At 36.7% G+C, this 21,730-nt stretch overlaps 3 protein-coding genes across 4 annotated transcripts; 1 reads left to right on the top strand and 2 right to left on the bottom strand.

Moving 5' to 3' along the window:
• The first annotated feature begins 2,248 nt into the window (after window positions 1–2,248).
• CBP20 (CAP-binding protein 20) lies at window positions 2,249–4,584 on the top strand. The gene is made up of 8 exons (XM_087326507.1): window positions 2,249–2,375; window positions 2,521–2,744; window positions 3,155–3,293; window positions 3,414–3,447; window positions 3,519–3,614; window positions 3,789–3,830; window positions 3,931–4,016; window positions 4,091–4,584. The coding sequence occupies exons 1-8, from the start codon at window positions 2,358–2,360 to the stop codon at window positions 4,151–4,153; spliced, it is 702 nt and encodes a 233-aa protein (XP_087182633.1). The 5' UTR covers window positions 2,249–2,357; the 3' UTR covers window positions 4,154–4,584.
• A 2,139-nt stretch (window positions 4,585–6,723) lies between these two features.
• LOC147859407 (HVA22-like protein e) lies at window positions 6,724–8,680 on the bottom strand. The gene is made up of 5 exons (XM_087325894.1): window positions 8,576–8,680; window positions 8,447–8,473; window positions 8,180–8,302; window positions 7,228–7,477; window positions 6,724–6,944 (listed from the first exon to the last, which is right to left on the bottom strand). The coding sequence occupies exons 1-5, from the start codon at window positions 8,620–8,622 to the stop codon at window positions 6,909–6,911; spliced, it is 483 nt and encodes a 160-aa protein (XP_087182020.1). The 5' UTR covers window positions 8,623–8,680; the 3' UTR covers window positions 6,724–6,908.
• Window positions 8,681–9,854: 1,174 nt separating this feature from the next.
• On the bottom strand, window positions 9,855–19,889 carry LOC147859406 (presequence protease 1, chloroplastic/mitochondrial-like). 2 transcript variants are annotated; one of them, XM_087326373.1, is made up of 19 exons: window positions 19,447–19,889; window positions 16,391–16,565; window positions 15,925–16,099; window positions 15,709–15,841; window positions 15,520–15,590; window positions 15,310–15,393; window positions 15,105–15,195; window positions 14,257–14,777; window positions 14,007–14,171; window positions 13,703–13,921; window positions 13,484–13,611; window positions 13,220–13,409; window positions 12,086–12,169; window positions 11,905–12,002; window positions 11,479–11,743; window positions 11,216–11,378; window positions 10,944–11,124; window positions 10,413–10,484; window positions 9,855–10,287 (listed from the first exon to the last, which is right to left on the bottom strand). In XM_087326373.1, exons 1-19 carry the CDS (start codon window positions 19,766–19,768, stop codon window positions 10,146–10,148), a joined length of 3,279 nt encoding a protein of 1,092 aa, XP_087182499.1. In that variant the 5' UTR covers window positions 19,769–19,889; the 3' UTR covers window positions 9,855–10,145. The 2 variants fall into 2 exon arrangements, with proteins under 2 accessions (XP_087182499.1, XP_087182500.1); XM_087326374.1 differs by lacking the exon at window positions 19,447–19,889 and adding an exon at window positions 17,223–17,386.
• Between the last annotated feature and the right edge of the window lie 1,841 nt (window positions 19,890–21,730).

The following is a 21,730-nucleotide window of genomic DNA, read 5'->3' as shown; positions in this document are numbered from 1 at the left end:
TCAAGGGTGGTTGGGTGGATCGACACCCTTCTTTCTCTCTCTCCTTTCTTATCTATTTTGTTAGAGCTAGATCCTAATGTAAGCATACGATAAGGAATTAAAAGATAAATAGATAAGAAGGGAGAGAGATAAAGAAGGGTGTTGATCCACCCGACCACCCTTGAGCGAAGGGATTGAGACTAACTCGAGACTCGATTGGCGTCCCATACCACTGTCATGGTGTCGAGTCATACATGGTACTAGCACGCTTGCTACAAGAGTTCATCCACCACAAGGTTAGAGTCTCGACGTAGTCAAGGGATGTCAAATGAGGGTAGTTAGGCCTCATATTTATAGCCAGACCTAAGGCCCCCACGCAAGTTCACACTTGGCCTTAGTGGGTTGTCTCAATCCCAAGGATTAAAAGTAATCATTCCCTTGTTTACACTCTCGTTTAACCCTCACATTTTATCCACATGTATAGAATACTATGCTACAATCTTACCATGGGATATTATATTGTCATGCCCATAACATGGATAGGTGTTTTTTCAAGATTCGAAGTAATCATGGTTGTGAAGGGTTACGTTCATGATAGGACCTTTCACTCGTTTTATGTGGATAATAAACATCATGTCTTTGGCGATGACTATATGACTATATAAATGTGTGTGTATGTTTGTGTTTATATGCTCATGTGTGTGTATAATTTAACCTCTACGTACCTAACCCTAAATTGTGCTTACTCACGTGTAGGTCATGGTTGTCGAGGAGAGTTGGGTCAATGGTCGCACTTGGTTTTTAGGTGATGGTGGAGAAATTAAAGAATAGAAAAAGGGGAAAATGAATCCCCTTCTCCTTATATATTTGAAAATAAAAAAATAAAAACGTATCTCTAAACATTGGGTTTTCATGTTGATGTTTAACGATGAATTCTAATATTGGAACATTGCTAAAAGTTTAGCAAGTGTCATGAAATGTCACTGTTAGAGATGCACCCTTTCTACGACATTTAACAATGCCTTCTAAAAAATCAAGACAATTCAATAAGTGCATTGTTTGTAGTAGTGACATCTCCCACCGCCTTCCCGTCCCACCGAAAATGTCTTCCACTCTCTACCCATTTGTGACAACATCCACTTCTCCTCATTCCTCCACACCCTTCTTTATATACCTAATATACTTAATGATTATATCCTATTGAGTCCATATTTAGTTTTTTTCTTAGGAACTATAAACAAGAGAGGAGAGTGAAAGAGAGTTTGTTAAATCTAGGCATATGAGGTTAATAGCATGAGATTGAGCGACAACCATGCTTGCCCAACTCAACATGAAGAGGGTATATGACAATACCGTCCTGCTATCTCGATGGGTAGGCTCCATAATATGACCAATTAGGAAACATTGCAACATCATTTAGGTATAAAAACATGTTTTTTTTCTCATTGAATTCACTATTTTTGTGTCGTTCTTACTAGCTAGTCAAACCAAGATCCACGCGGCACATATTCACATGTATCGCATGCATTGATCATGAACCTCTTATGGTGTGTAGCTTTGCTTGGCTACATCTTGACCCCTAAACCTAACACATATCAGCCTTGCCACACACGGGCACAAAAACGTGTGACCACTCTCCTAACAAAAGAACCTTGATTCAATATTTGAGCTCATATTAAACTTTCACAGGCAGTCGCCCGAATTACGTTAAGTCAAGAGGACAACATGAAACAATTGTAGGAATGTCACGTGTGTGGTTCCATTTCATACAGTCAAGTGGAGCTTGTGAGCTTGATTGAGACGGACAATCATGATGAAGGAGAGGCACCGATAGGACTTATGTGTTGAACAAAAACCGAACACCCAAAAGCGAGTGGGATCTCATCCTTCAGGTACATATATTGTATGCTAATAATGTAGCCATAATGCCATATTGTATGTATGTATGTATGGTAATAATAAGGTTGTAGTATAATGTAGCCATATTGTATGTATGTATGGTAATAATAAGGTTGTAGTATAATGTAGCCATATTGTATGTATGTATGGTAATAATAAGGTTGTAGTATAATGTAGCCATATATTGTATGTATGTATGGTAATAATAAGGTTGTAGTATAATGTAGCCATATATTGTATGTATGTATGGTAATAATAATGTTGTAGTATAATGTAGCCATATTGCATGTATGTATGGTAATAATAATCTGTAGTATAATGTAGCCATATTGTATGTATAGAATGGTAATAATAATTTGTAGTGTAGTAGTAGACTAGAAGTCATTTTTTGTAGTTCTCTGTTTTTCAAAATCCATGTTTTAAAGTAAAATCAGAGTTTGTGAAGGACACAGAACTGTTGTTTTAGGTCATTCTCGGCCATGGCAACTCTGTTCGCGGTGAGTCCCGCTAAATCTGATCATGCTTGCAGAGGGAGGTAGACAGAAAAATTAAGTTGCGCCACTGTGTCTTTCTTTCGTAATGTTGTACTTGGATTTTAAAGCCTGCCCCTGTTTTTATTTATTTTCCGATCGATCTCTGCAGAGTTCTCAAGTTCTTTCGCCATATAAAGACAGGAGGTTTCCTGGAGATCAAGATGAATATGAACAAGCATTGAAGAATTCTACCACTGTCTACATAGGTAACTTGTCATTCTACACTACAGAGGAGCAGATTTATGACTTGTTTTCTAGGTGTGGAGAAATCAAGAAAATAGTCATGGGGTTAGACAAAAACTCGAAGACTCCTTGTGGGTTTTGCTTCGTCATGTAAGTAGCATACTTTATGCGAGTGTTACTTGTTTTCTGCTTTTTCATTTGGGTATCATATTTGTTATAGTGACTGGGGAATATCCTTTCAATAATTGGTATTTCCTTTCCATGGATGAACTCAGAGAAAATAAAAGTTCTTTGCTTTCAATAATTGGTATTTCCTTTCCTTCGCAATGTTGGGAATTTCTTTGCTACTAATTGGCCAACTTCTCATTTTCAAGCTTGAAATCCTTCGCAATTATGAGAAAGTACAGTAAAATTTCGTAGGCATTTAGTAGAAAAAGATATACATTTCCATCCGTTTTATTTCCATTATATATTTTTTAACCAACAAACTCAAAAATTTGATCAGCATTTTAGTGAGCAAGACATTTTATAAGCTGATAAAATTCTGACTTCTCATCCAGATTTTATTCGAGAGAAGATACAGAAGATGCTGTGAAATATATCAGTTCTACAATTTTAGATGAAAGACCTATTAGGGTGGATTTTGATTGGGGATTTCAAGATGGGCGTCAGTGGGGCCGAGGTCGAAGTGGTGGGCAGGTGAGTGCTCTGAACAATATGGTAAATTTGTGTACATATTTAAAGTTATTGTTGGCATTCAGAATTGGAAATTCATTCATCATATTATAACTATAATATGTAATACATTGTTTCACACAGGTTAGAGATGAATATCGAACAGATTATGATCCAGATATCCTTTTTTTGCAATATTCTTGGGTATTAATTTTTTCATATCATGCTTGACCTTGATAATAAATTCACGTAGAGGAGGCTATGGAAAGATTGTGCAACGTGAATTGGAATCAAGGAGACAATTGGTTGATTATACAGGGGGAATGGGATCGTACTACAACTCATGTAAGAATATTAACTTCTTTGCTGGATGATTATTGTTTATGTTGTGGAAAGTGAAGATATAAGTTCATTTCTCAGCATTATAATAATTCCTGCCATAAGCCATTGACTGAAAATGAGATGGCAGTAGATAGGTATCCTTCGTTATTTGCTAATCCACATGTTGAAATATTACAGCTGAACAACAGGATGACCATACAAGCTCATACAGGGGAAGAGGTATGGATTAAGCAAAATAAAAATAAAAATTCTTTTCCTTAAAATCAATGCATGATTCATAATTTTGCGTTCCCTTTATTTTTTTGTTTTACACATGTAGATTCTGGCCGCAAGCGTTATCGAGGTGATGATGACTATAGGTCTTCAGATCGTTCTCATCGAGATGCCAATCGTGACTCTAGACCTGTAAGTTGAGGTCAGGAATAAAATCTAGATGGTATTTTTCTACTATACTGAGTTTTTTTATTCTAATATTGCAGGAGAAGAATCCACGGTTTAGGGAAAAACATGATTCTGATGATGATGAATCTGCAAGACACTAAGGTGGAGAATTTTTTTGACTTTTTTCCATGTGTTAATTTCTGTTTCCACAAGGAATTGTTGGTTCTATTTTCGACTTTTTTCTGGTTCTTTGATATCATGCAGAAATGATCAATATGTAGAAATTTGTTTTATCCTGCCAAATTTATTGTGGGCATTGTAATCTGATGCAGTGATTTTCAGATATACTTCTGCGATTCTTGATATCGAAGGCTTTCAGAAATACCAAAAAGAAAGACAGCAACGTGAAGAAAGTGCATTTCTTATAATGAATGAGATTTGTCCTAGTGCATTGGTTGTGTTTCATTGGCCTAGGGTTAACATACCTGATTCTCCTTCAAATTTCATTAATGAATCATGTTCACCGTAAGCATTTGGTATTGCAGTACTTAAAACATTGCTGCTTCTGAATATTAATGTCTGATGTGGCCTAGTCTTATGAGATGAAGACTCTACAATATAAAGTGGATGTATAAAGTTGAACTATAACCCTGCACTGTAGGTCGTTGTAGGTTTTGGTAGCTAACTGGATTAGGAGGTATTTGGAAATAGGTTGAAGATCCTTAAATTGATTTATCAATTTTAAATACACGTCAGGCTGTCATGTTTCTATGAAGGTGAAAAGTTTTTTTCCTATTTTGAGCATGGAACACATTCTTTCATAGAATCCTTTTTGTTGCTTTGATGTGCTATTTAGAAAGAAATATTTTTGCACCAATAAAGTTGACAACAAGAAATCCATTTTCATGCTTGGCTTCTTTGTTTGTGAATGCAAGTATGCTTTGGTTGATTGAATAAACAGGGGAGATGGCCATAAATGTAATGGTAGTGGCCTTTTAATATTTTGAATGACATTGAGTTTGTTTTATATAATATTCCAAGATGGGAAAATACTAATCCAACAACATTGCTAATCTATCTACTAAGCAGCAAGCTCATCTCAATTGGTTTCTTGTTTTGCAATCCTTTGCTTTATAATGAGATTGAGATTCTGACTTATTGGTGCCCATAAGTATACATTGTGCTACACTTGTCCTTACCTCCTGCAAATGAAGCAGAATAGAGAGAAGGGGTTGGATTGGATGAGGTAGGATACCCAGTGGAGATTAGGTTACCAAACAGATAAGGACATCTATTCATAGTCCATGCTTAATTCTGATGTTCATGGTATATTGTGTTATTATTTAGCAATTGAAAGCCAGAGCATATGTAGGTAGAAGTCATAAACAATGGAAATCATCACGTTAACAGGGAAATGGTTTATTTAGTGGATTGAATGAAGGTACAGGTTTCTGTTCTTCACTTATTTGCACCCTTGATCAATTCAATTATCATGATCATTTGAGAACCCACTCTACCATTGACTGTTAAATCATTGCAGATCACGCCTCTCATATTTCCTTGTAACATAGTTTAAGGTAATGATTACACATTGTACAGGTTTCTGTTCTTCACTTATTTGCACCCTTGATCAATTCAATTACCATGATCATTTGAGAGCCCACTCTACCATTAACTGTTAAATCATTGCAAATAGCGTCTCTCATATTGCCTTGTAACATATCTAGTGTTACATATCTAGTTGAGTGTGTTACCATGTTGCCTAGTAACATGGCCTTACTGCATCATTTGGCTATGCATAGGAGTTGTACAATAATTAATCTTAAGATACCTCTTGAGAATTAGAACAGCCCAGCTACACTATAATTGAGAATTTTGTTCTTATTATTTGCCATATGAAGACAATATTTCAAAATTATACAAATACAGGGATCACAGTGACTTGATATGAAAAGTACTTAGAAGTTGAGCAATAATTGTTGTTGAGAGGCATTTAAGTGTGCCCACAATCAATCAAAGAGGACTTACTGCAACAAAATATGCTTTTTGTTCATTTCTTGTGGCAACGTAGGGATCACAGTGACTTGATATGAAAAGTACTTAAACTTTAGCAATAATTGTTGTTGAGAGGCATTTAAGTGTGCCCACAATCAATCAGAGAGGACTTACTGCAACAAAATATGTTTTTTGTTCATTTCTTGTGGCAACGTAGGGATCACAGTGACTTGATATGAAAAGTACTTAGAAGTTGAGCAGTAATTGTTGTTGAGAGGCATTTAAGTGTGCCCACAATCAATCAGAGAGGACTTACTACAACAAAATATGCTTTTTGTTCATTTCTTCTTGTGGCAACGTAGGGATCACAGTGACTTGATATGAAAAGTACTAGAAGTTAAGCAATAATTGTTGTTGAGAGGCATTTAAGCATGCCCACAATCAATCAGAGGCAACGTACAAATATACATTTTGTTCATTTCTTCGTGTGCCATGTACAAATGTTGTGTTTTAGCAATGAAAGAAACCATAGTATATATTGCACATCTCATACTGTATGAACATGAATTAATGAGCTGATTGCACCTCAATTCAGAATGAGGCTAACATACCCAATTTTTCGAAGTGATTAAGGGCATACACAGCTTAAATCAAACGTATACTTTTTGCATACCATTATGCAATGTGCATTGAGATCATTTGCTGTCAAAAAAGGCATAGAAATATATATGTATGCCAAACATTACAGATAAACGTCGAGGAAAAAATGATTACAAAGTGAATAACAGTTATGAGCACACTACATTTGGAAAATTTGCTATACAAAATGGCTAATCTACGTGAGATATCTTAAAGATAAACTTCAAGAACCAAAAAGACTTGAGTAAAGCAAAAACAATGATGAAGATATCACATAAGATCCTATGCAAATGGGTTTTTGTATGTCTCCTTGGTAGCCTGCAGCAAAAGTTGAGGAAGGACACTTTTAGAATAAGGGAAGCAAGATTTTTACCGTGATAAATTAAAAACAGACCATGTATATGCACGAGTAATATGTCAACAGTTGTTACATTGTAGTGTGCGTGGTATTCTAAATCTATACAAAAAATGACAAACGAGAGCAATGATTGGCAAAAATAAGGAGACCACTTCTTTGATATGAGTGTATTAAATTAATATGAGCATGTAATTGTAATATATGAAATAATAAAAACACTGATGACGAATAATGAGATATTACCACAGCAATCACATTATCAAGGGCATTGGTACCATGCTCTTTGATATAGTGCTCCAAAGACTGTCTAGTCTGAGGGCTAAGCAAATTGAGGAATTTGTGTTGCGAAGCATTGAGGCTATTCTCAAAAACTCTCTCATGCTTGAGGAATCGTCCTCGGATGACACAATCATAGGCATAATGGGCACCTCGGAACGGAGGAAGTGCCAACCAGCATGCACAAACAAGCTTTATTGAGCTCCAGAGAGGAATCCTGTTAAATATATAAGGGCAAGAAACAAAATTCAATGTGACAAATCCTTACCCAGATATGATTTTCTTTTGGATAACAGAACACATTCTTGAGTTTGTGTTTTTGTAATACAATGTGGTGGTTCATTGTTTAGACTTGAAAGACTTCATAGTAAGCACATGAAGTAGACAAAACCTCAATAAAAACCAAATGAAGAAATAGCGCTCTGAAATCCCCTAATTTATGCATTCTTTCTCCAGACAGCCCTGGCTTTTCACAAACAGATCACCTTAGAGGCTGCCACAAAGCCTCATAATGCAAGATTAACTTACAAATGTAAGAAGAACAACAAAATGAGGATGAGGTTAACCAAGGACATTCAGGGAAATAATGAAACTTGTTTCGGTAGTTTAGAGTTTTCCCCCATAACATGTATGGGTATAGGAATGGTACCCGACCTAATCCAAGCAACGGACATAGCTAGGTATTACAGCTCTTTAATGGAGATAACATGGATTTCCCAAAAGATCCGTTCCCAAACCCATAAGCTCAATTCATCAGATGTAGTGGATAATGTCGATATCATCTTGTTTGATGCATTAGGGGAGAGTTTACAAATGTATGGCAAATTTGTTGTGGAGCTTCTTCTTTGGGAAATCTTTGATGTCTTAATTAAGTACATGAATAGTCTGTATATATACATAGATATATGGAGATGCTTACCAAGTAAAGACTGGAGCTGCCACAAACTCCAGGAAGGTGAGAGAAGAGTAGATGATCCAATAAGTCAACCACTGTTGATCATCAACTTTAGACTCACTTTCAATCGCCTTTATTGATGCATATCTGCCATATGAATACATTCATAACCAGGGAGTAAGAATACTTGAAATTATTAAATAAAAGCAGCAGAAGAAGAAAATAATGCAAATATATAAACCAGATATTGCTTTTTTATTCTTATTAAAGATGGGTTGTGTTTACACTTACAGAGGATAGAGGAGCATGACAAGGGGACTATGATGAGAGGCACCAAAAACAGAGTGAAATGGTTAGGAAGGAAAGCATAGAAAGGAAGACCCAAGAATAGACACAGGGAATGCTAGAGATGGCACCTACCCAGCTAGCGTATGGAGATGACAGGCCATGGTCCAGAAGATGCCCATCCTTGGCTTTCTCTGTGCTTCTTCTTCTTCTTCTCCACCTCCACCTCCTCCTCCTCCTTCTCCTTCTCCTCCTTCTCCTTCTTGTTGAATGAAGCGGGAACAGGAGGAACATGTAAACGTCCCATCCCACCTTCTTCTTCCATACTCCAAGTCCCAAGAGGAAGAACCTCTGAGAGAGAGAGAGAGAGAGAGAGAGAGAGAGAGAGAGAGAGAGAAGGGGGGAACAGAGTACTACTGATCTCTCATTTGATTTCTTTATTAATAATCATTATGTTGATAGTTGTGCTGCAATCCATTGTTACCAAATATAACGTAAGTATTTGAGCCGCCCAACTCCCCTTAAAGAGTATGTATCATGTATGTATGTATGTATGTATGTATATATGTATATAATAATATATGTATGTATGTATGTGTGTGTGTAAGTTTTGGTTGGAGGTGACTTACACATATTTTTACAACTATTATTTTAGACAAACATTAATCATATTTTCATGATGCTATATCATCGATAGGCACATCAGCCAACATGTTCACCATAACTTGGCTAGTTATGGATAGTTTCTTGAGTTATATAGCTGCCTAGGAGATCGCAAGAAATGACTGGCCTTTCTTATTGGTCATACCTAATCAGCTTTATGTAGCTCCTATTAGACATTTGGAAAAAACAATGGGGAAGCAAAATTACAACTCAGGTCTAGGTTGCAAGTTCTTTATAATGAACACATAGGCAACCCATCAATCAAGCCAGCCAAAACCAGCAACTTTTCCATTGATTCAAACACACAAGTATATGTAAACTCATGAATCTGAAGTAAAACTATTTTATAACATCAAAATTCTCCTAAAAATACTAACACATCGTGCTTCAACATGTATTCTCTGGTTGCATTCTGAATTGATTTTCACACTACAGTTGAATTCTTAGGTCATATACCAAGGAATATGGACCGTATAGGTTCCCCTTACACGCTTCAATAAAGAACATTGTTCAGCCTCGGATCACAAGTATGCCCTAAAAACAATATATTCAATATTTGATTAGAATTATTTGGTAAACAAGATGTTTATGCAGACTATCATGTCTCTTGATCGTTAGTGCACATTCATTTCTTATCGAATCACATCCGCATCTTTTCCCCACATGTGGCCATAATCTTTAAAGATATGTTTAAAAACCAAAAATACTGAACTATAATGAATTCTGAATGAAGTTCAGATTTTGAGCAAAATAAAGGAATCACAATTTAAATTTTTGAATAAATTATAGGACTAGTGAATGACGAAATCCAGTGTATATGACCACTTCACTCATTTGTTAGCAGAACTGAACACAATCCACTCTGACGTCCAAAAACTCATTCATAGGAGCCTCAAGGATATACATAACTATTTCCAATGGACAAAGAATCACAGCAGCATAGAATCCGCATGAAGTTCAAACAATGTAAAAAAATATGGACTGCTTCTTTGATTAGGGGCTTCTATAGTGTAGTAATTGTATTGTTTCTTGGAGCGTTTCTTTACAAAGCTTTTCTAACATTAAAAAGCCCATTGCTTGTTTTATTTGCAGCTTCAATATCATTCTCAGATGCGACAGCAACAACCACACTCTTGGCTTTAGCAGCCTCCAACACATCACCAAATGCTTTGAAATCACTTAACCTGTAATCAAAGTTCAAACTTCCATTTTACTTCCTACTCTCCTTCACTCAATCCCTACCTAGAGACAAGATTTGCAACAAGAATAATACACTATGAAGTTCCAGATAATGGATTCTTATTCTTACCTTGTGGACAATATCTCTTCTCGTCTCTGCTTCCGCTCTTCCTCCGTAATCCCAAGTAGGTAGCGAAGCATACTGACAGAATAAAAACGAAATCAGATGAACCAAAAATATCAGAAGGCCACTTTTGTTGAGGGAAAGAGTGATCAATTCGCTAAATATTATTTCAATATCCCATGATCAACTATGAAAAATATAACAATTAAACTGGCTATTGACAGCACATATATATGATTTGATCAATAACAAAATAAAAATCCCTGCAATAGCATCATTTGTTCAAAAAATAGCTCTAAAGCGAAACTTCAACCAACTCAGCTTGACTTTCACACTGGTTTAAGGAATCTCACTGCTTGAGATATAGAACTAAAAAGCAATGTTCTCAATAAACACAAAGAGCATTGGGTAATCCAATAAGCTTCAAATAGAGGATCGCAAAGCTTTCTCTATTATACATACAGGCATACCTTTTCCTGATACAAATAACACAACCACTACGCAGCAGAGGAACTAAAAGAAATAGCAGAACCATACCTCGAGTATCCTTTGGCATCTGGAAGTTGGTACGAATCAATGTCTCCAATTGTGCCAATTATTGCTTTTTGCAAAGAATCACTATCTAGTTCCAAAGTCTGAAGGAATTCTGGTGTTTTGTCGTATATGTTCAAAGTCTCAAGCAAATTGGGATCCCGATAAGAAAGAAATGACATTACACCTAGACAAATGAACGTGGAAAATTTTCATGAAACAAATGACAGACAGAGGGTTTTCTCCATAAGCATATTGAGATAGGCAAAGACATAAACCTGAATGTGAATCAAAATCACAAAAACCACCATAGGCACCGCCACTAACCCGCACACGATCCCATAGCCAGGTATTACTTATATACTTCGAAATGACATATGCACTTCCATTCAACTCATATCCAGTTTTATATAAATCAAGCGCTTTTCCAACATAATTCACCTGGGACAAGTATGTAAAATGGTAAATCTCCCATCCCATATTCCCTATGAGTATCAAAATTTTCTTTAATGGCAAAAGGTAATCTCATAGCATAAGATACCTGAGTTGGTACAATCAGTCCTTCATTTAAAGGTTCAAGACATGTGTTCCAGGTTCCTGTTTCTGATGTTAAAGAATTTGGAAATGCCTGGAGGATTGAACCTACGTAGGATTCTGCCTTCGTTATCAGTTTACTGTCTGCAGTCAGGTTTACCAATGCACCTTTCCTTGAGAGGAAGCTATTACGTATTTTTTCAAGTGATGCAGCAACACTTTCCCAATCACTATCAACCTGTTTCTCCAGTGTCTGTAGATAATCAAAGTAGCTGCAAAAACCAAAAAGTGTTGGTTTCAGAAGAAACAGACCCAAATATCGATACAACAATCTACTTAGAGAAGGAACGGTTTTCACAGGTAAAACATGACAGTCCTTACTATAGCATATAGACAAATGCATATGCATATAAATGATTATGCATAGATGTACCTTAGACCACCCATTTGTTCAGATACCCAGCCAGCAACATTCAATTTGGCATCCATCCGCGATGCTGCAATACTATGCCCACGTCCTCGCAAAGCACTCTGCATGACAGGATTAACTTAGATATGAAAGTTTAATACAAATACTTAACTATATTCAAGATTTGCATAAGAATTTACCATACCTCCATGCGAGCCTTGCTTTGAGACACAAACTGCTTGAAACGTTGTTGGTCTGAAAATTGGACATCTTGAAGCAGGATTCTCATCTGCATCACTCAAAAGTATTTTATTAAGTAATGATAAATAATATATTTAACAAAATGAACATGTAGATATGCATTGAGATATCTTGAACACACAGCTGAAACACATTTGTAATGACCAAGGAGTAATTAACATTATTGAGCATAAATCGCTAATTACTTACACTAATGTGCCAATGTGCCGTCATTAAGCTAGTTGAGACAGATCTACTCACTGGCACTGAGTGAACCTCACCATTACTGAGAGTTTGTTACCCTCCATGAAATTGCATCAGCTCCATGAACCAACAGTGGATGTTTCTTGTGATATTTTACTTGATGATTGGTTGTTCAACCACATTTCTTCACCCTCTCACAACCCATTGTTTATTTTACAGTGCACCCAGAAAAACGACAAGAGAAGGCATAAAACAACCAAAAACGGAATTTGGTAAATGCGACCAAAATGCAGCAGCATTTCCCATTGGGAGTCCAGTCATTGCACAATGGTCCACCCAAGACTACACATTCTGGCAGAATTCTGCCACACCACAATTGTCATGTCTTAAGACTCTTCCCATCTGTTTCCTGTGACTAAAGAACCCAATCAGCATACTATGAAACTCCCTTCACGGAATATCAATCAAAGTTATGACCAAAGTGGTGGCTGAAAAGGTGGGCATCTCCCAATTCAAAGAACCCAAATACATTCACTACAAAACAGCGAGTCAACTACCAGGCATACAGCCCATGGATCACCCAAACGGACTCTAATATTAGTAGAAAGCTGCTTCAACTTTCCCCATTTACTTCATATCATAGAAGCAATGGCAGTGGAATTTCAACTGAAATGACTTTTGAGCAAGTAAAGAAAACGTTCGGAGATGGAATTCAGCAACGAAGATAAGTTCTCCTCAGTCACTTCCCTCTTCGTGCACTCATTCAAACTGGAGAACATTTATTGACTAGCCGAGGATTCTCAATTCATGATTCAATTTAAAAGACCACACCTATTTTTTCATTTCAAGTGGAGAATAATACAATCTTGATGTAGAAAAGTCATAAAATGCTTACCAAGTCAAACAATTCTTGGACCTGAGAAGCCATTGCTTTCCCCCTTATAATCATGTGACTAGATGGCTCTTTCCTTCCCCTTCTCGAAGATATGCTAGGAAAAATACTTATACCACCCGTTTTTCTTCCTATTAACTGATTTAACTGAACAAAGTCTGCATCCTTGGTTCCCATTTCCATTACAGACTGACTGCAAAAAGCATAAACAATTCTTAAAGATCCATCCAAATAGGCTTCAAGATTGTGCTAGGGTGTTATCCTTACCAAAACAATGGTACAAGGGGAAGGAGTTTAGAGTCCATTGAGCTCATATCAAAAGCCAATTCGGCATATAGCACATCATTTGTAAATAGATCATGTCGTAATACAGTTGTACCCTCGATTTCCCCAATCTGTTCCACACATGCACAAGATCAATAAAAAATAGATGCCAAATATTTAAAACATCTATTGTTTATCACTGCAATGGTGGAGGTGACTTACATCTATGGGAATAAAGATAGGGTCCTTTGGTATATCATCCAAAGACAAGCCTGGTACTGTTGCAAGAGCTTCTGGTGTATCAGGAGTTTCCTGTTTCAGGCGTAATTCCTCAGTTGCACGGGTTAGCTCTGCCAGGTCCTCCTTTGTCAAACTATCTTTCAGTTTTTTAAGCATCTCTTTCTCTTGAGCTTCATTAATCGCCCCCTTCTCTGAATCAGGCTAAACAGATTGGAGCTAGACATTAAGTTTCATTGTGTAACTACATAATAAACTCAATGTAAACAGGCCGAATGGATATAGATACCTGTAATAATACAGTGACCTTATGAGGATTATCTAGCAGAAACTTCTGAATCAAAGGAGAAAAGATAGCTTTGGATCCTTCAGCAGCAATCTTTGCTTTCAATGCTTCCAAAGGCTTTGCAAACCTCAAGGGTTCAAATGGACTCAGACCATAAAGCCATTTACCCTGGACATTTGTTCAAATCTCAGAAAAACAAACAAAATGGAATCCATGAAACAGAATGTAAATGATACACTACAAGTAGACTTACCATGGACCGTAGCATGAGAGACAAACCGCGTGGAAAGGAGCCAGTGTTATTCTCTCTCAAAGAAAATTCTATTGTATTCATAGAAGCTTCAACTGCCTCAGAAGTAAAACCTTCATCAACGAGCTCTTTGAGCTTTGAAATAATGAGATCTTCAGTCTTTGGGATATCCTCTTCAGCAACATTTTTTAGTCCCACACTGAATTGAGGTTGAAGAAGATCATCATCCATACCACCACCAACAAGAGCTTCCCCAAGGCCACTCTCTAGCAATGTTTTACGTAAAGGTGCTGCTGGTGTCCCTAGCATTAGATGGTCAAGAAATCCCAAAGCAAGTTCGGTTTCCATATCCAAGGGAGTGTCTGTAAGTAACCAGTTCACACAGACCATGTGTTTCTTTTTCAAATCTCCTAATTCACCAGCAGCATACTTTTCTACAACTCTTTTAGGTTCCGAGAAAAGCTTTTGTGGCTGAATTTCTGATTCTTTTGATGATTCATTTGCTTCAAAAGTATCCAAATAGGCTGTAATTTTTTATCAGCACAAGAAGATCTTTAGGATAGACACGATCAGAAAAAATGGATAATCAACACATCCATTGATTAGAAACGGTGCACAAAGAAGAAGAACAAGCCTCACAAATTAGCAGTAAAGAAAATATTGAAATTCCAAAAATACTAATCAAATCATCATCATTGGATACTTCAAATGCATTGTGAATGTGTGACGCCTAAATGATTAGCATGCTGTACATTGTATCAACACATTTTAAATATACTAAAAATTACGTAATGGCATAGATCGTATGACCTAGTACAAGTAGGAATATGTTCATCGCAATACTTACGCACCACTTATCAGGCGTAGCCGTTGATTTGGATCATCATCTCCATAGAACCAAATACGAGCATTGCTTGGATGATAGAACTTTCTGTGGAAGTCCTATTATTCACAATAAAACATCTGATAAGTTTATAGACGTATGAACCAAGAACATCAAGGAATAATAAGTATAAATATAACACACATCTGTGGAGGAAAAATGAGCAGAATTACCTGGAATTCACTAAACGTAAGTTTCGGAATAACTTCTGGATCTCCTCCACTATCGACCCCATATGTATTATCAGGAAACAAAGCCTACAGTATAAGACAATAACACATCTCATAAGATACAAAGTTTATCATATGTTCCTAAATTATAATGTAAATACATGCATTGATGAAGGTTTCCATATGCCTAGATCAGGTCATAGACAAGCACACCTGCTGGGTAACACGCCCAAGGACATTATCTGGTTGCGAATAAACACCTTTCATCTCATTGAATACCACACCTAGTTGAAACAAAATAAGGTTGTCAACTTCTGTCAAGTACAATTTTAACAAGTCGTCTGGATTGACCAAAGAGCTTCAGTTTATTGCATCCTAAAATTTAGAGCACATAGAACATGCCTTTAAGAGTGACCTCTTCTGAGGGATCATTAAGTTCATAGTGCCAACCCTCTTGTTGAAATATTTGCAAATCATCCACACATTTAGGGAAAAAAACAGCATCCAAGTAGACATCAACAAGATTGTAAAAGTCCTGTTCCACGATGGCATGACGTCAAGATTCAACACAAGTTTATATATTATTATAAAACAGTCCAAACATAAATAGAAATGCACCTTTGTATTTGTAGATGCCACTGGATAACATGTTCGATCAGGATACGTGAAAGCATTCAAAAATGTGTGAAGACTACCCTTCAGAAGCTCAACAAATGGCTCCTTGAGGGGATATTTTCTTGAACCACACAGAACACTATGCTCAAGAATGTGAGGGATTCCAGTAGAATCTTTCCTGCAACAAAGTTATTTTTAAGGAATGTGAGACGAATGGCCCTACAGAATAACAAGCTTAGAGTAAAAAAGAATACAAGACTCGTCATTAGCTCACATATACGTAACTCAAAATATATGTTAACTCGACCCAAGTAATGTAGGTTACCCAAAATAAGCTGTCTATCCATCACTCATACAGCTAATTTAATTTCTAATCAATATTGTTAAATTTGCTTGACATCATCATCAAAGCATAAGTTATAAACATTCGGAGAAAAAAAATAGTTAGATATTGGTGGTCAAAACTTACGGCGGGGTTCGGAAAACAATTCCAAAAACTTTATTTTCATCTTCATTCGTAACCGACATCACTTCTGCTCCAGTTTTCTTGTGTTTATAGAGTATTGCATTTGATTTATATTCGTCAAGGAATTCACCTTGAACTTTTTCAAAACCAAGTTGTTGAACAAGTTCAGGGGTTGCTTCTGCAACACACAAGGAAGCACCTTCATGAACAGCATTTTCTTGCAAGATTACATTCAACAAACATAAAATAACTAACTAAAAGTCATAGGTCAAGAATAGACTGTATCATGGCCATCCCTAACCTGTTGGCAGAGACACAAAAGATGAATTTCTCCACCTTTGTGGTTATGAGAAATATCTCTATCACTATCTAGCTCCACAGTTGCAAGCTCACAAAAATAACCCTTCACATGGGCAATACATGCATGAACACTATCTAGTTGATCCTTGGAAAACATACAAAATTCATAGCAACAACCTAAATTTTCATACTGGAAAATGTGATCTGTGACAATTTGACCCTAAAATTAAACACTCAAGCCTATGTTATGTGAAATAACCTCAATATTTCAGGTCAAAGCAATCTATAACAGTAGGTTATAATCCTAATAGTTTCTTCCATTTGTGAGGAAAAAACCATAACATTTCACAGGAAAGTCTTAAAAGTAATCTATGCCAGAAGCCCAAAAAATTCCCACCAAAGTCTGCAATTCATGACATTTGATTCTTTAAAATTTCAGACTAAATATAAAACCCCACAGTAAAAAACAGAATGCAAATTGTGACTATTAATTAACCCTAAAATTCCACAACAGTATTATTACTTCCCTTTTTACCTGAAGAAAACAATGGCAGAGCTTCCATGGGAGCTATTGAACAGATTGCAGAAGAAGAAGAAGAATTGGTACAGAAGAGTAGAAAGGAATTAATTTAGGATAAATATGTCATTCTGTTTCATTGCTTCCATCTCTCTGTTGCTGTGACAGAAAAGAAAAGGAAGAAGAAAGAAACCCCTCTTCTTCCTCTCTGTCTCTCAGTATCTTATTCACTCTCTCTCAGGGGACCTTTGACCATCACGTGTTTCTCACTCTAGACATCGTCTCCTTCTAGGCTTTCTATCCACTCTCTCTATCATACTCTCACTCCTTCGTGGTTTTCTCTGTTTCCATCACATGCTCTTCTCTCTCTCTCTAGCGATGTGTATAGAGAGGGTGAGAAGGACAGAGAGATGGTCTGGTCTTTCCAATTTATCTCTTTCCTTTTATCAAATTAATAAGGAGTCTCTGTCTTGACTCTCTTCCATTTCTCCACTTTTATATAAATCCCAGATGGTCCCTCATCTTTCCATAATTCCACAATTACCCCTCCTCAACTTTTAACAGTCAACTTGTTTTTTGTAATGGGGCCTATCTTTGTCATAAGCCAACAAGAGCACGGGAAAATCTATTACATTTGGGTAACCAGGATTCAGAAACACCTTGGGCTATCATATCAGCACTCGACGCCATGGGCTCACAGATCCCTTCCTGGATTTCTATGACTTCCACACATCTTTGTTACACCATATATCACTTCTCCCAACCTTACATGCCACTATCAGTGCACCCAACTCACAACCTCACGATCTCCAAACAATTGGCACCACTATCTGTGTTCTCTCTCTTTCTTTGTAACATGATGTGTATATTAAAACAGCATGATAATACAAACAAAAACCTGGTCTTTTGAACATTTTCCACATGTGCCTCATGAGACAGCTATGAGTTATTTGATTGAAAGGTTTCACGGTCTGTCATGTGCAAGTACGAATGGTGGCTTTGCCACTGTGATATCAAGGTAATATGAGTTATTTCTGTAAGAAACCATAATGAGAAGTTCTCAAGTGTTATCTCCAAGTAGATATTTGATGCAACCCATATGTATTACGAAAATGTTGTGTTGGGTTCTATAGGCTCCCCATCAAGAATGTAAATAAAAAAGAGGGGATTCATATAAGTTCTTGAAGATGTCCTTTGCATTTGAAGAGACTGACATTACGATAATCATGTATGTGAAGCTACATCGGCAGGTTACCATGAAAAAGAATTAAGCATGTAAAAAGACTAACATTAAGATAATCTTGGGTGTGACGCTTCATAGGTAGATTACCATGAAAAAGAAGTATGTGAAGAGACTCACATTAGATAATCTTGGGTGTGACGCTACATAGGTAGGTTACCATGAAATATAAGTAAGCATGTGAAGAGACTAACATTACATAATCTTGGGTGTGAAGCTACATAGGTAGGTTACCACGAAAAACAATTAATCATGTTTTGTTGGACAAATTGGGTGTGAACCTACATAGGTAGGTTACTATGAAAGAAGGAATAAGCATGTTTTGTTGGACAATTTCACACACACAATTGAAGCAAAAACCAAGAAAACTTGGGAATACACAGAACCAAGCTTATACATCCCACTTGAATGAATCAAGCTGTGAGTTCTATAGTCTCCTCTGTTTCCTAGGGGGTATGTTATCCATACAAAATCCTTTAGAATTACATTCGCAATTTGTGCACAAATAAGTACAAGCAAAAAACTGATCATAGCATGCATGGCTGTTGTATAATAAGTACAGTAGTTTCCTTCGACCTATGTGCAGCATTCTTCATCCATGTCTACAAGAATGATATGCAAACATGCTCACATCTTAGAGCATGAACCCTTTGATGTAAATATAATGAGAATGACATACAGAACTTATATACATACCCATAATTAGAATGATATGCAAACATGCTTCCATCTTACAGCATCCCCTGAAGCTAATATAATGAAAATGACATCACAGATAACTACAGCAAATACAATGAGGGTCACTCATATGCAAAAAATGCTTACACATTTGAACAACCTCTAAAACTAATATAATGAGAATGTTAATCTTATAGCATCCCCTGAACAAACTTAACATGCTGATCATGATATGCAAAAGTATAATTACACTGTCAAACAAAAACCTCGTAGAGAAAGTTAACCGTAATAGAAATACATTAAATTGTTGATTAGGAAGCATACCTTTGGAAGGGGGAGCACTGACCACAGCCTGAGGAGAGGCAACACAAAACCGTCTTTTTTGAAATCCAATACTAGATGATGGTGACGATGATGATGAGCCTTTCTTTAGTGCATGAGATGAAGGTAGAGCAATCCATTGGAAGCCATGCCGTTGAGCATTGTCGAATGAATGAGGTCGAATGAGATAATAAGGTTTGGAAGAACATCTCCTGAAGAATGTGTGGTGAGAAGGTTTGTGAAGGAAAGCCGAAGGTAAGCTGAAACGCCGAAGAGCAGGGCTTCTGCTGAGACAAGCCATCCTCTCAGCAGCTTGAGCAGACATAGCTTCCTCTTCTTCTTCTTCTTCTTCTTCTGCTTCTTCTTCTTCTTCTGCTTCTTCTTCTTCTTCGTTACTACTCTGTTAGAACAGAGGAGAGGATGAGACTTCCGACACGCACACACACACTCTCTCTCTCTCTCTCTCCTCTATTTTGCTCCAATAGTTAACTTAACCCTGGTTAGGGTGAGCTTCTAACCCTGGTTAAGTCAGGAACCCAACCCTGGTTAAGTCAGAAACCCAACCCTGGTTAGAAATGTGCCACGTGGCCTTGTCGAGGAGATATTATATCATATATGGTGTTTTCTTTTGTGTGGTGATCAAGCATAGGATTATCAAACCTTCTACTGAGTTTCGTTTTCCTTTTGTTCTTCGTTTAGCTCTTTCCGGGGTGCTCTCTTTATTTACATGTTTCGTCTTGTCTCTGTTATTTCAACTCGCAAACCTTATGACAAAAGTTGGCATCATTCTAGAACTTTCTCATTTGTTTTTCTAAGTTCGAGTTAATAATATCGATGTCGTGTTACTAGCAATCAAATTGCTTGCGTGTAATATGCCCACGAGCATGTCTCGTTGCATATGGGTCACCTTTTTTTTCGAAACTATCATATCGAACCCTTGACCCAAAAGTAGACTAGCCAACCTTTGATATCCCTCTACCCTACAAAAATGGCTTTGTCGTGTTCATCGTGTAATCGATGATAATATCACATGTAGTTATAAGGCTTTTAATAATGGCAATTCTTGTCACCTCACAAATCATGTTGATTTCGAGTGTTTTATGGTATTAATGTGTGGTTAGGAGATGGTAGGTGCATAATAAGGGTAATTGTATTGGTTGGAATCATCAACATATATTTAGTTATGCTTTACATATATGTGAAGCTGTGTTGTTTTAATAAGGCAAATATAATACTAAATTTAAACATTCATGGTATATCAACTTTTTGGCATGGGGCATCTTGGTCAAGGTCCAAAATACTAATGGCGTTGAGGACATATTTTGCTACATATTTATGGGCAAAAAAGATGACAAGATTATCCCAATGTTTATAAGGTTATTTAAAACACTCGTAGTTTTTTTAAAGTAGCTAAGATGTGCCACCTTTCTAACTATATCAAATAAACAATGTAATCAAAGTAGTCCTCATAAGTTATTGTGAAATATGGATATGATGGTAATTTTGATCAATCTTTTATCACAATTTTGTTAGCTTCAAAATGCCAAAAATTCTCCTTATGGCTTCAATGTTTGCAAAATGCTTGAAATACCATTTTTAAATCATCCTTTCCGTAAGAAAAAACAAACAAATAGTGGCTAAAATAATTTGTGAGTGCTTAAAAAGCACGGGGAGGAGGGATTTCGTTAAGAGAAGAGGCTAGGATTTTTATTTATTTATTGTTTCTTTTTAGTTCACGCAAAAATGGTTGAGTACTAATCCTCTTGGATCAAGGGCTAAGCATCGTGATATCGGGCAATGATGTTGTATTTTCACACGTATGCAATGCTTTGATTGATCATTAGAGAGGATGTAGTGCAAAGCGTGACATTTGTTGAGTGAGGAATTGATGCCTTCCACTCGACTGGGAGCTTATTCACATGTTTTTTTTAATACCTGAGTCTGTATAGAGAAAATTCGAATTATGAGTATCCCAATCACCAAAATCACAAAAAGGGTATGACCCAAAGAAGCAAGGAGTTGAACATTAAGGGCTCTAACACATTTGAGTGGTCCAAATAACGAAGGTGATCCTTACAAAGAGCTATTGAGATGGATGTCTCGAACAATGCTTCCATGATATTCGATATTACCATATAAGTTCTTCCCATTTGTAAAGCTGAGATATGATGGCATACTGATAGATTGAGAGACCGATGGAGGCATCACGAGCAATGGTATCACACTATACTTTAGCATGTATCATCACACTATGCTTTAATATGTATGTATCATCACATATGCTTTA

Source organism: Azolla caroliniana, unplaced genomic scaffold (genome assembly GCF_043228905.1).
Source record: "Azolla caroliniana isolate FFs.n. ecotype wild unplaced genomic scaffold, voAzoCaro1.0.p SCAF_10, whole genome shotgun sequence".
NCBI classification, from domain to species: domain Eukaryota; kingdom Viridiplantae; phylum Streptophyta; class Polypodiopsida; order Salviniales; family Salviniaceae; genus Azolla; species Azolla caroliniana.
The sequence above is the reverse complement of the archived record's forward strand: the minus strand, read 5'-3'. Positions and strand labels throughout refer to the sequence as shown.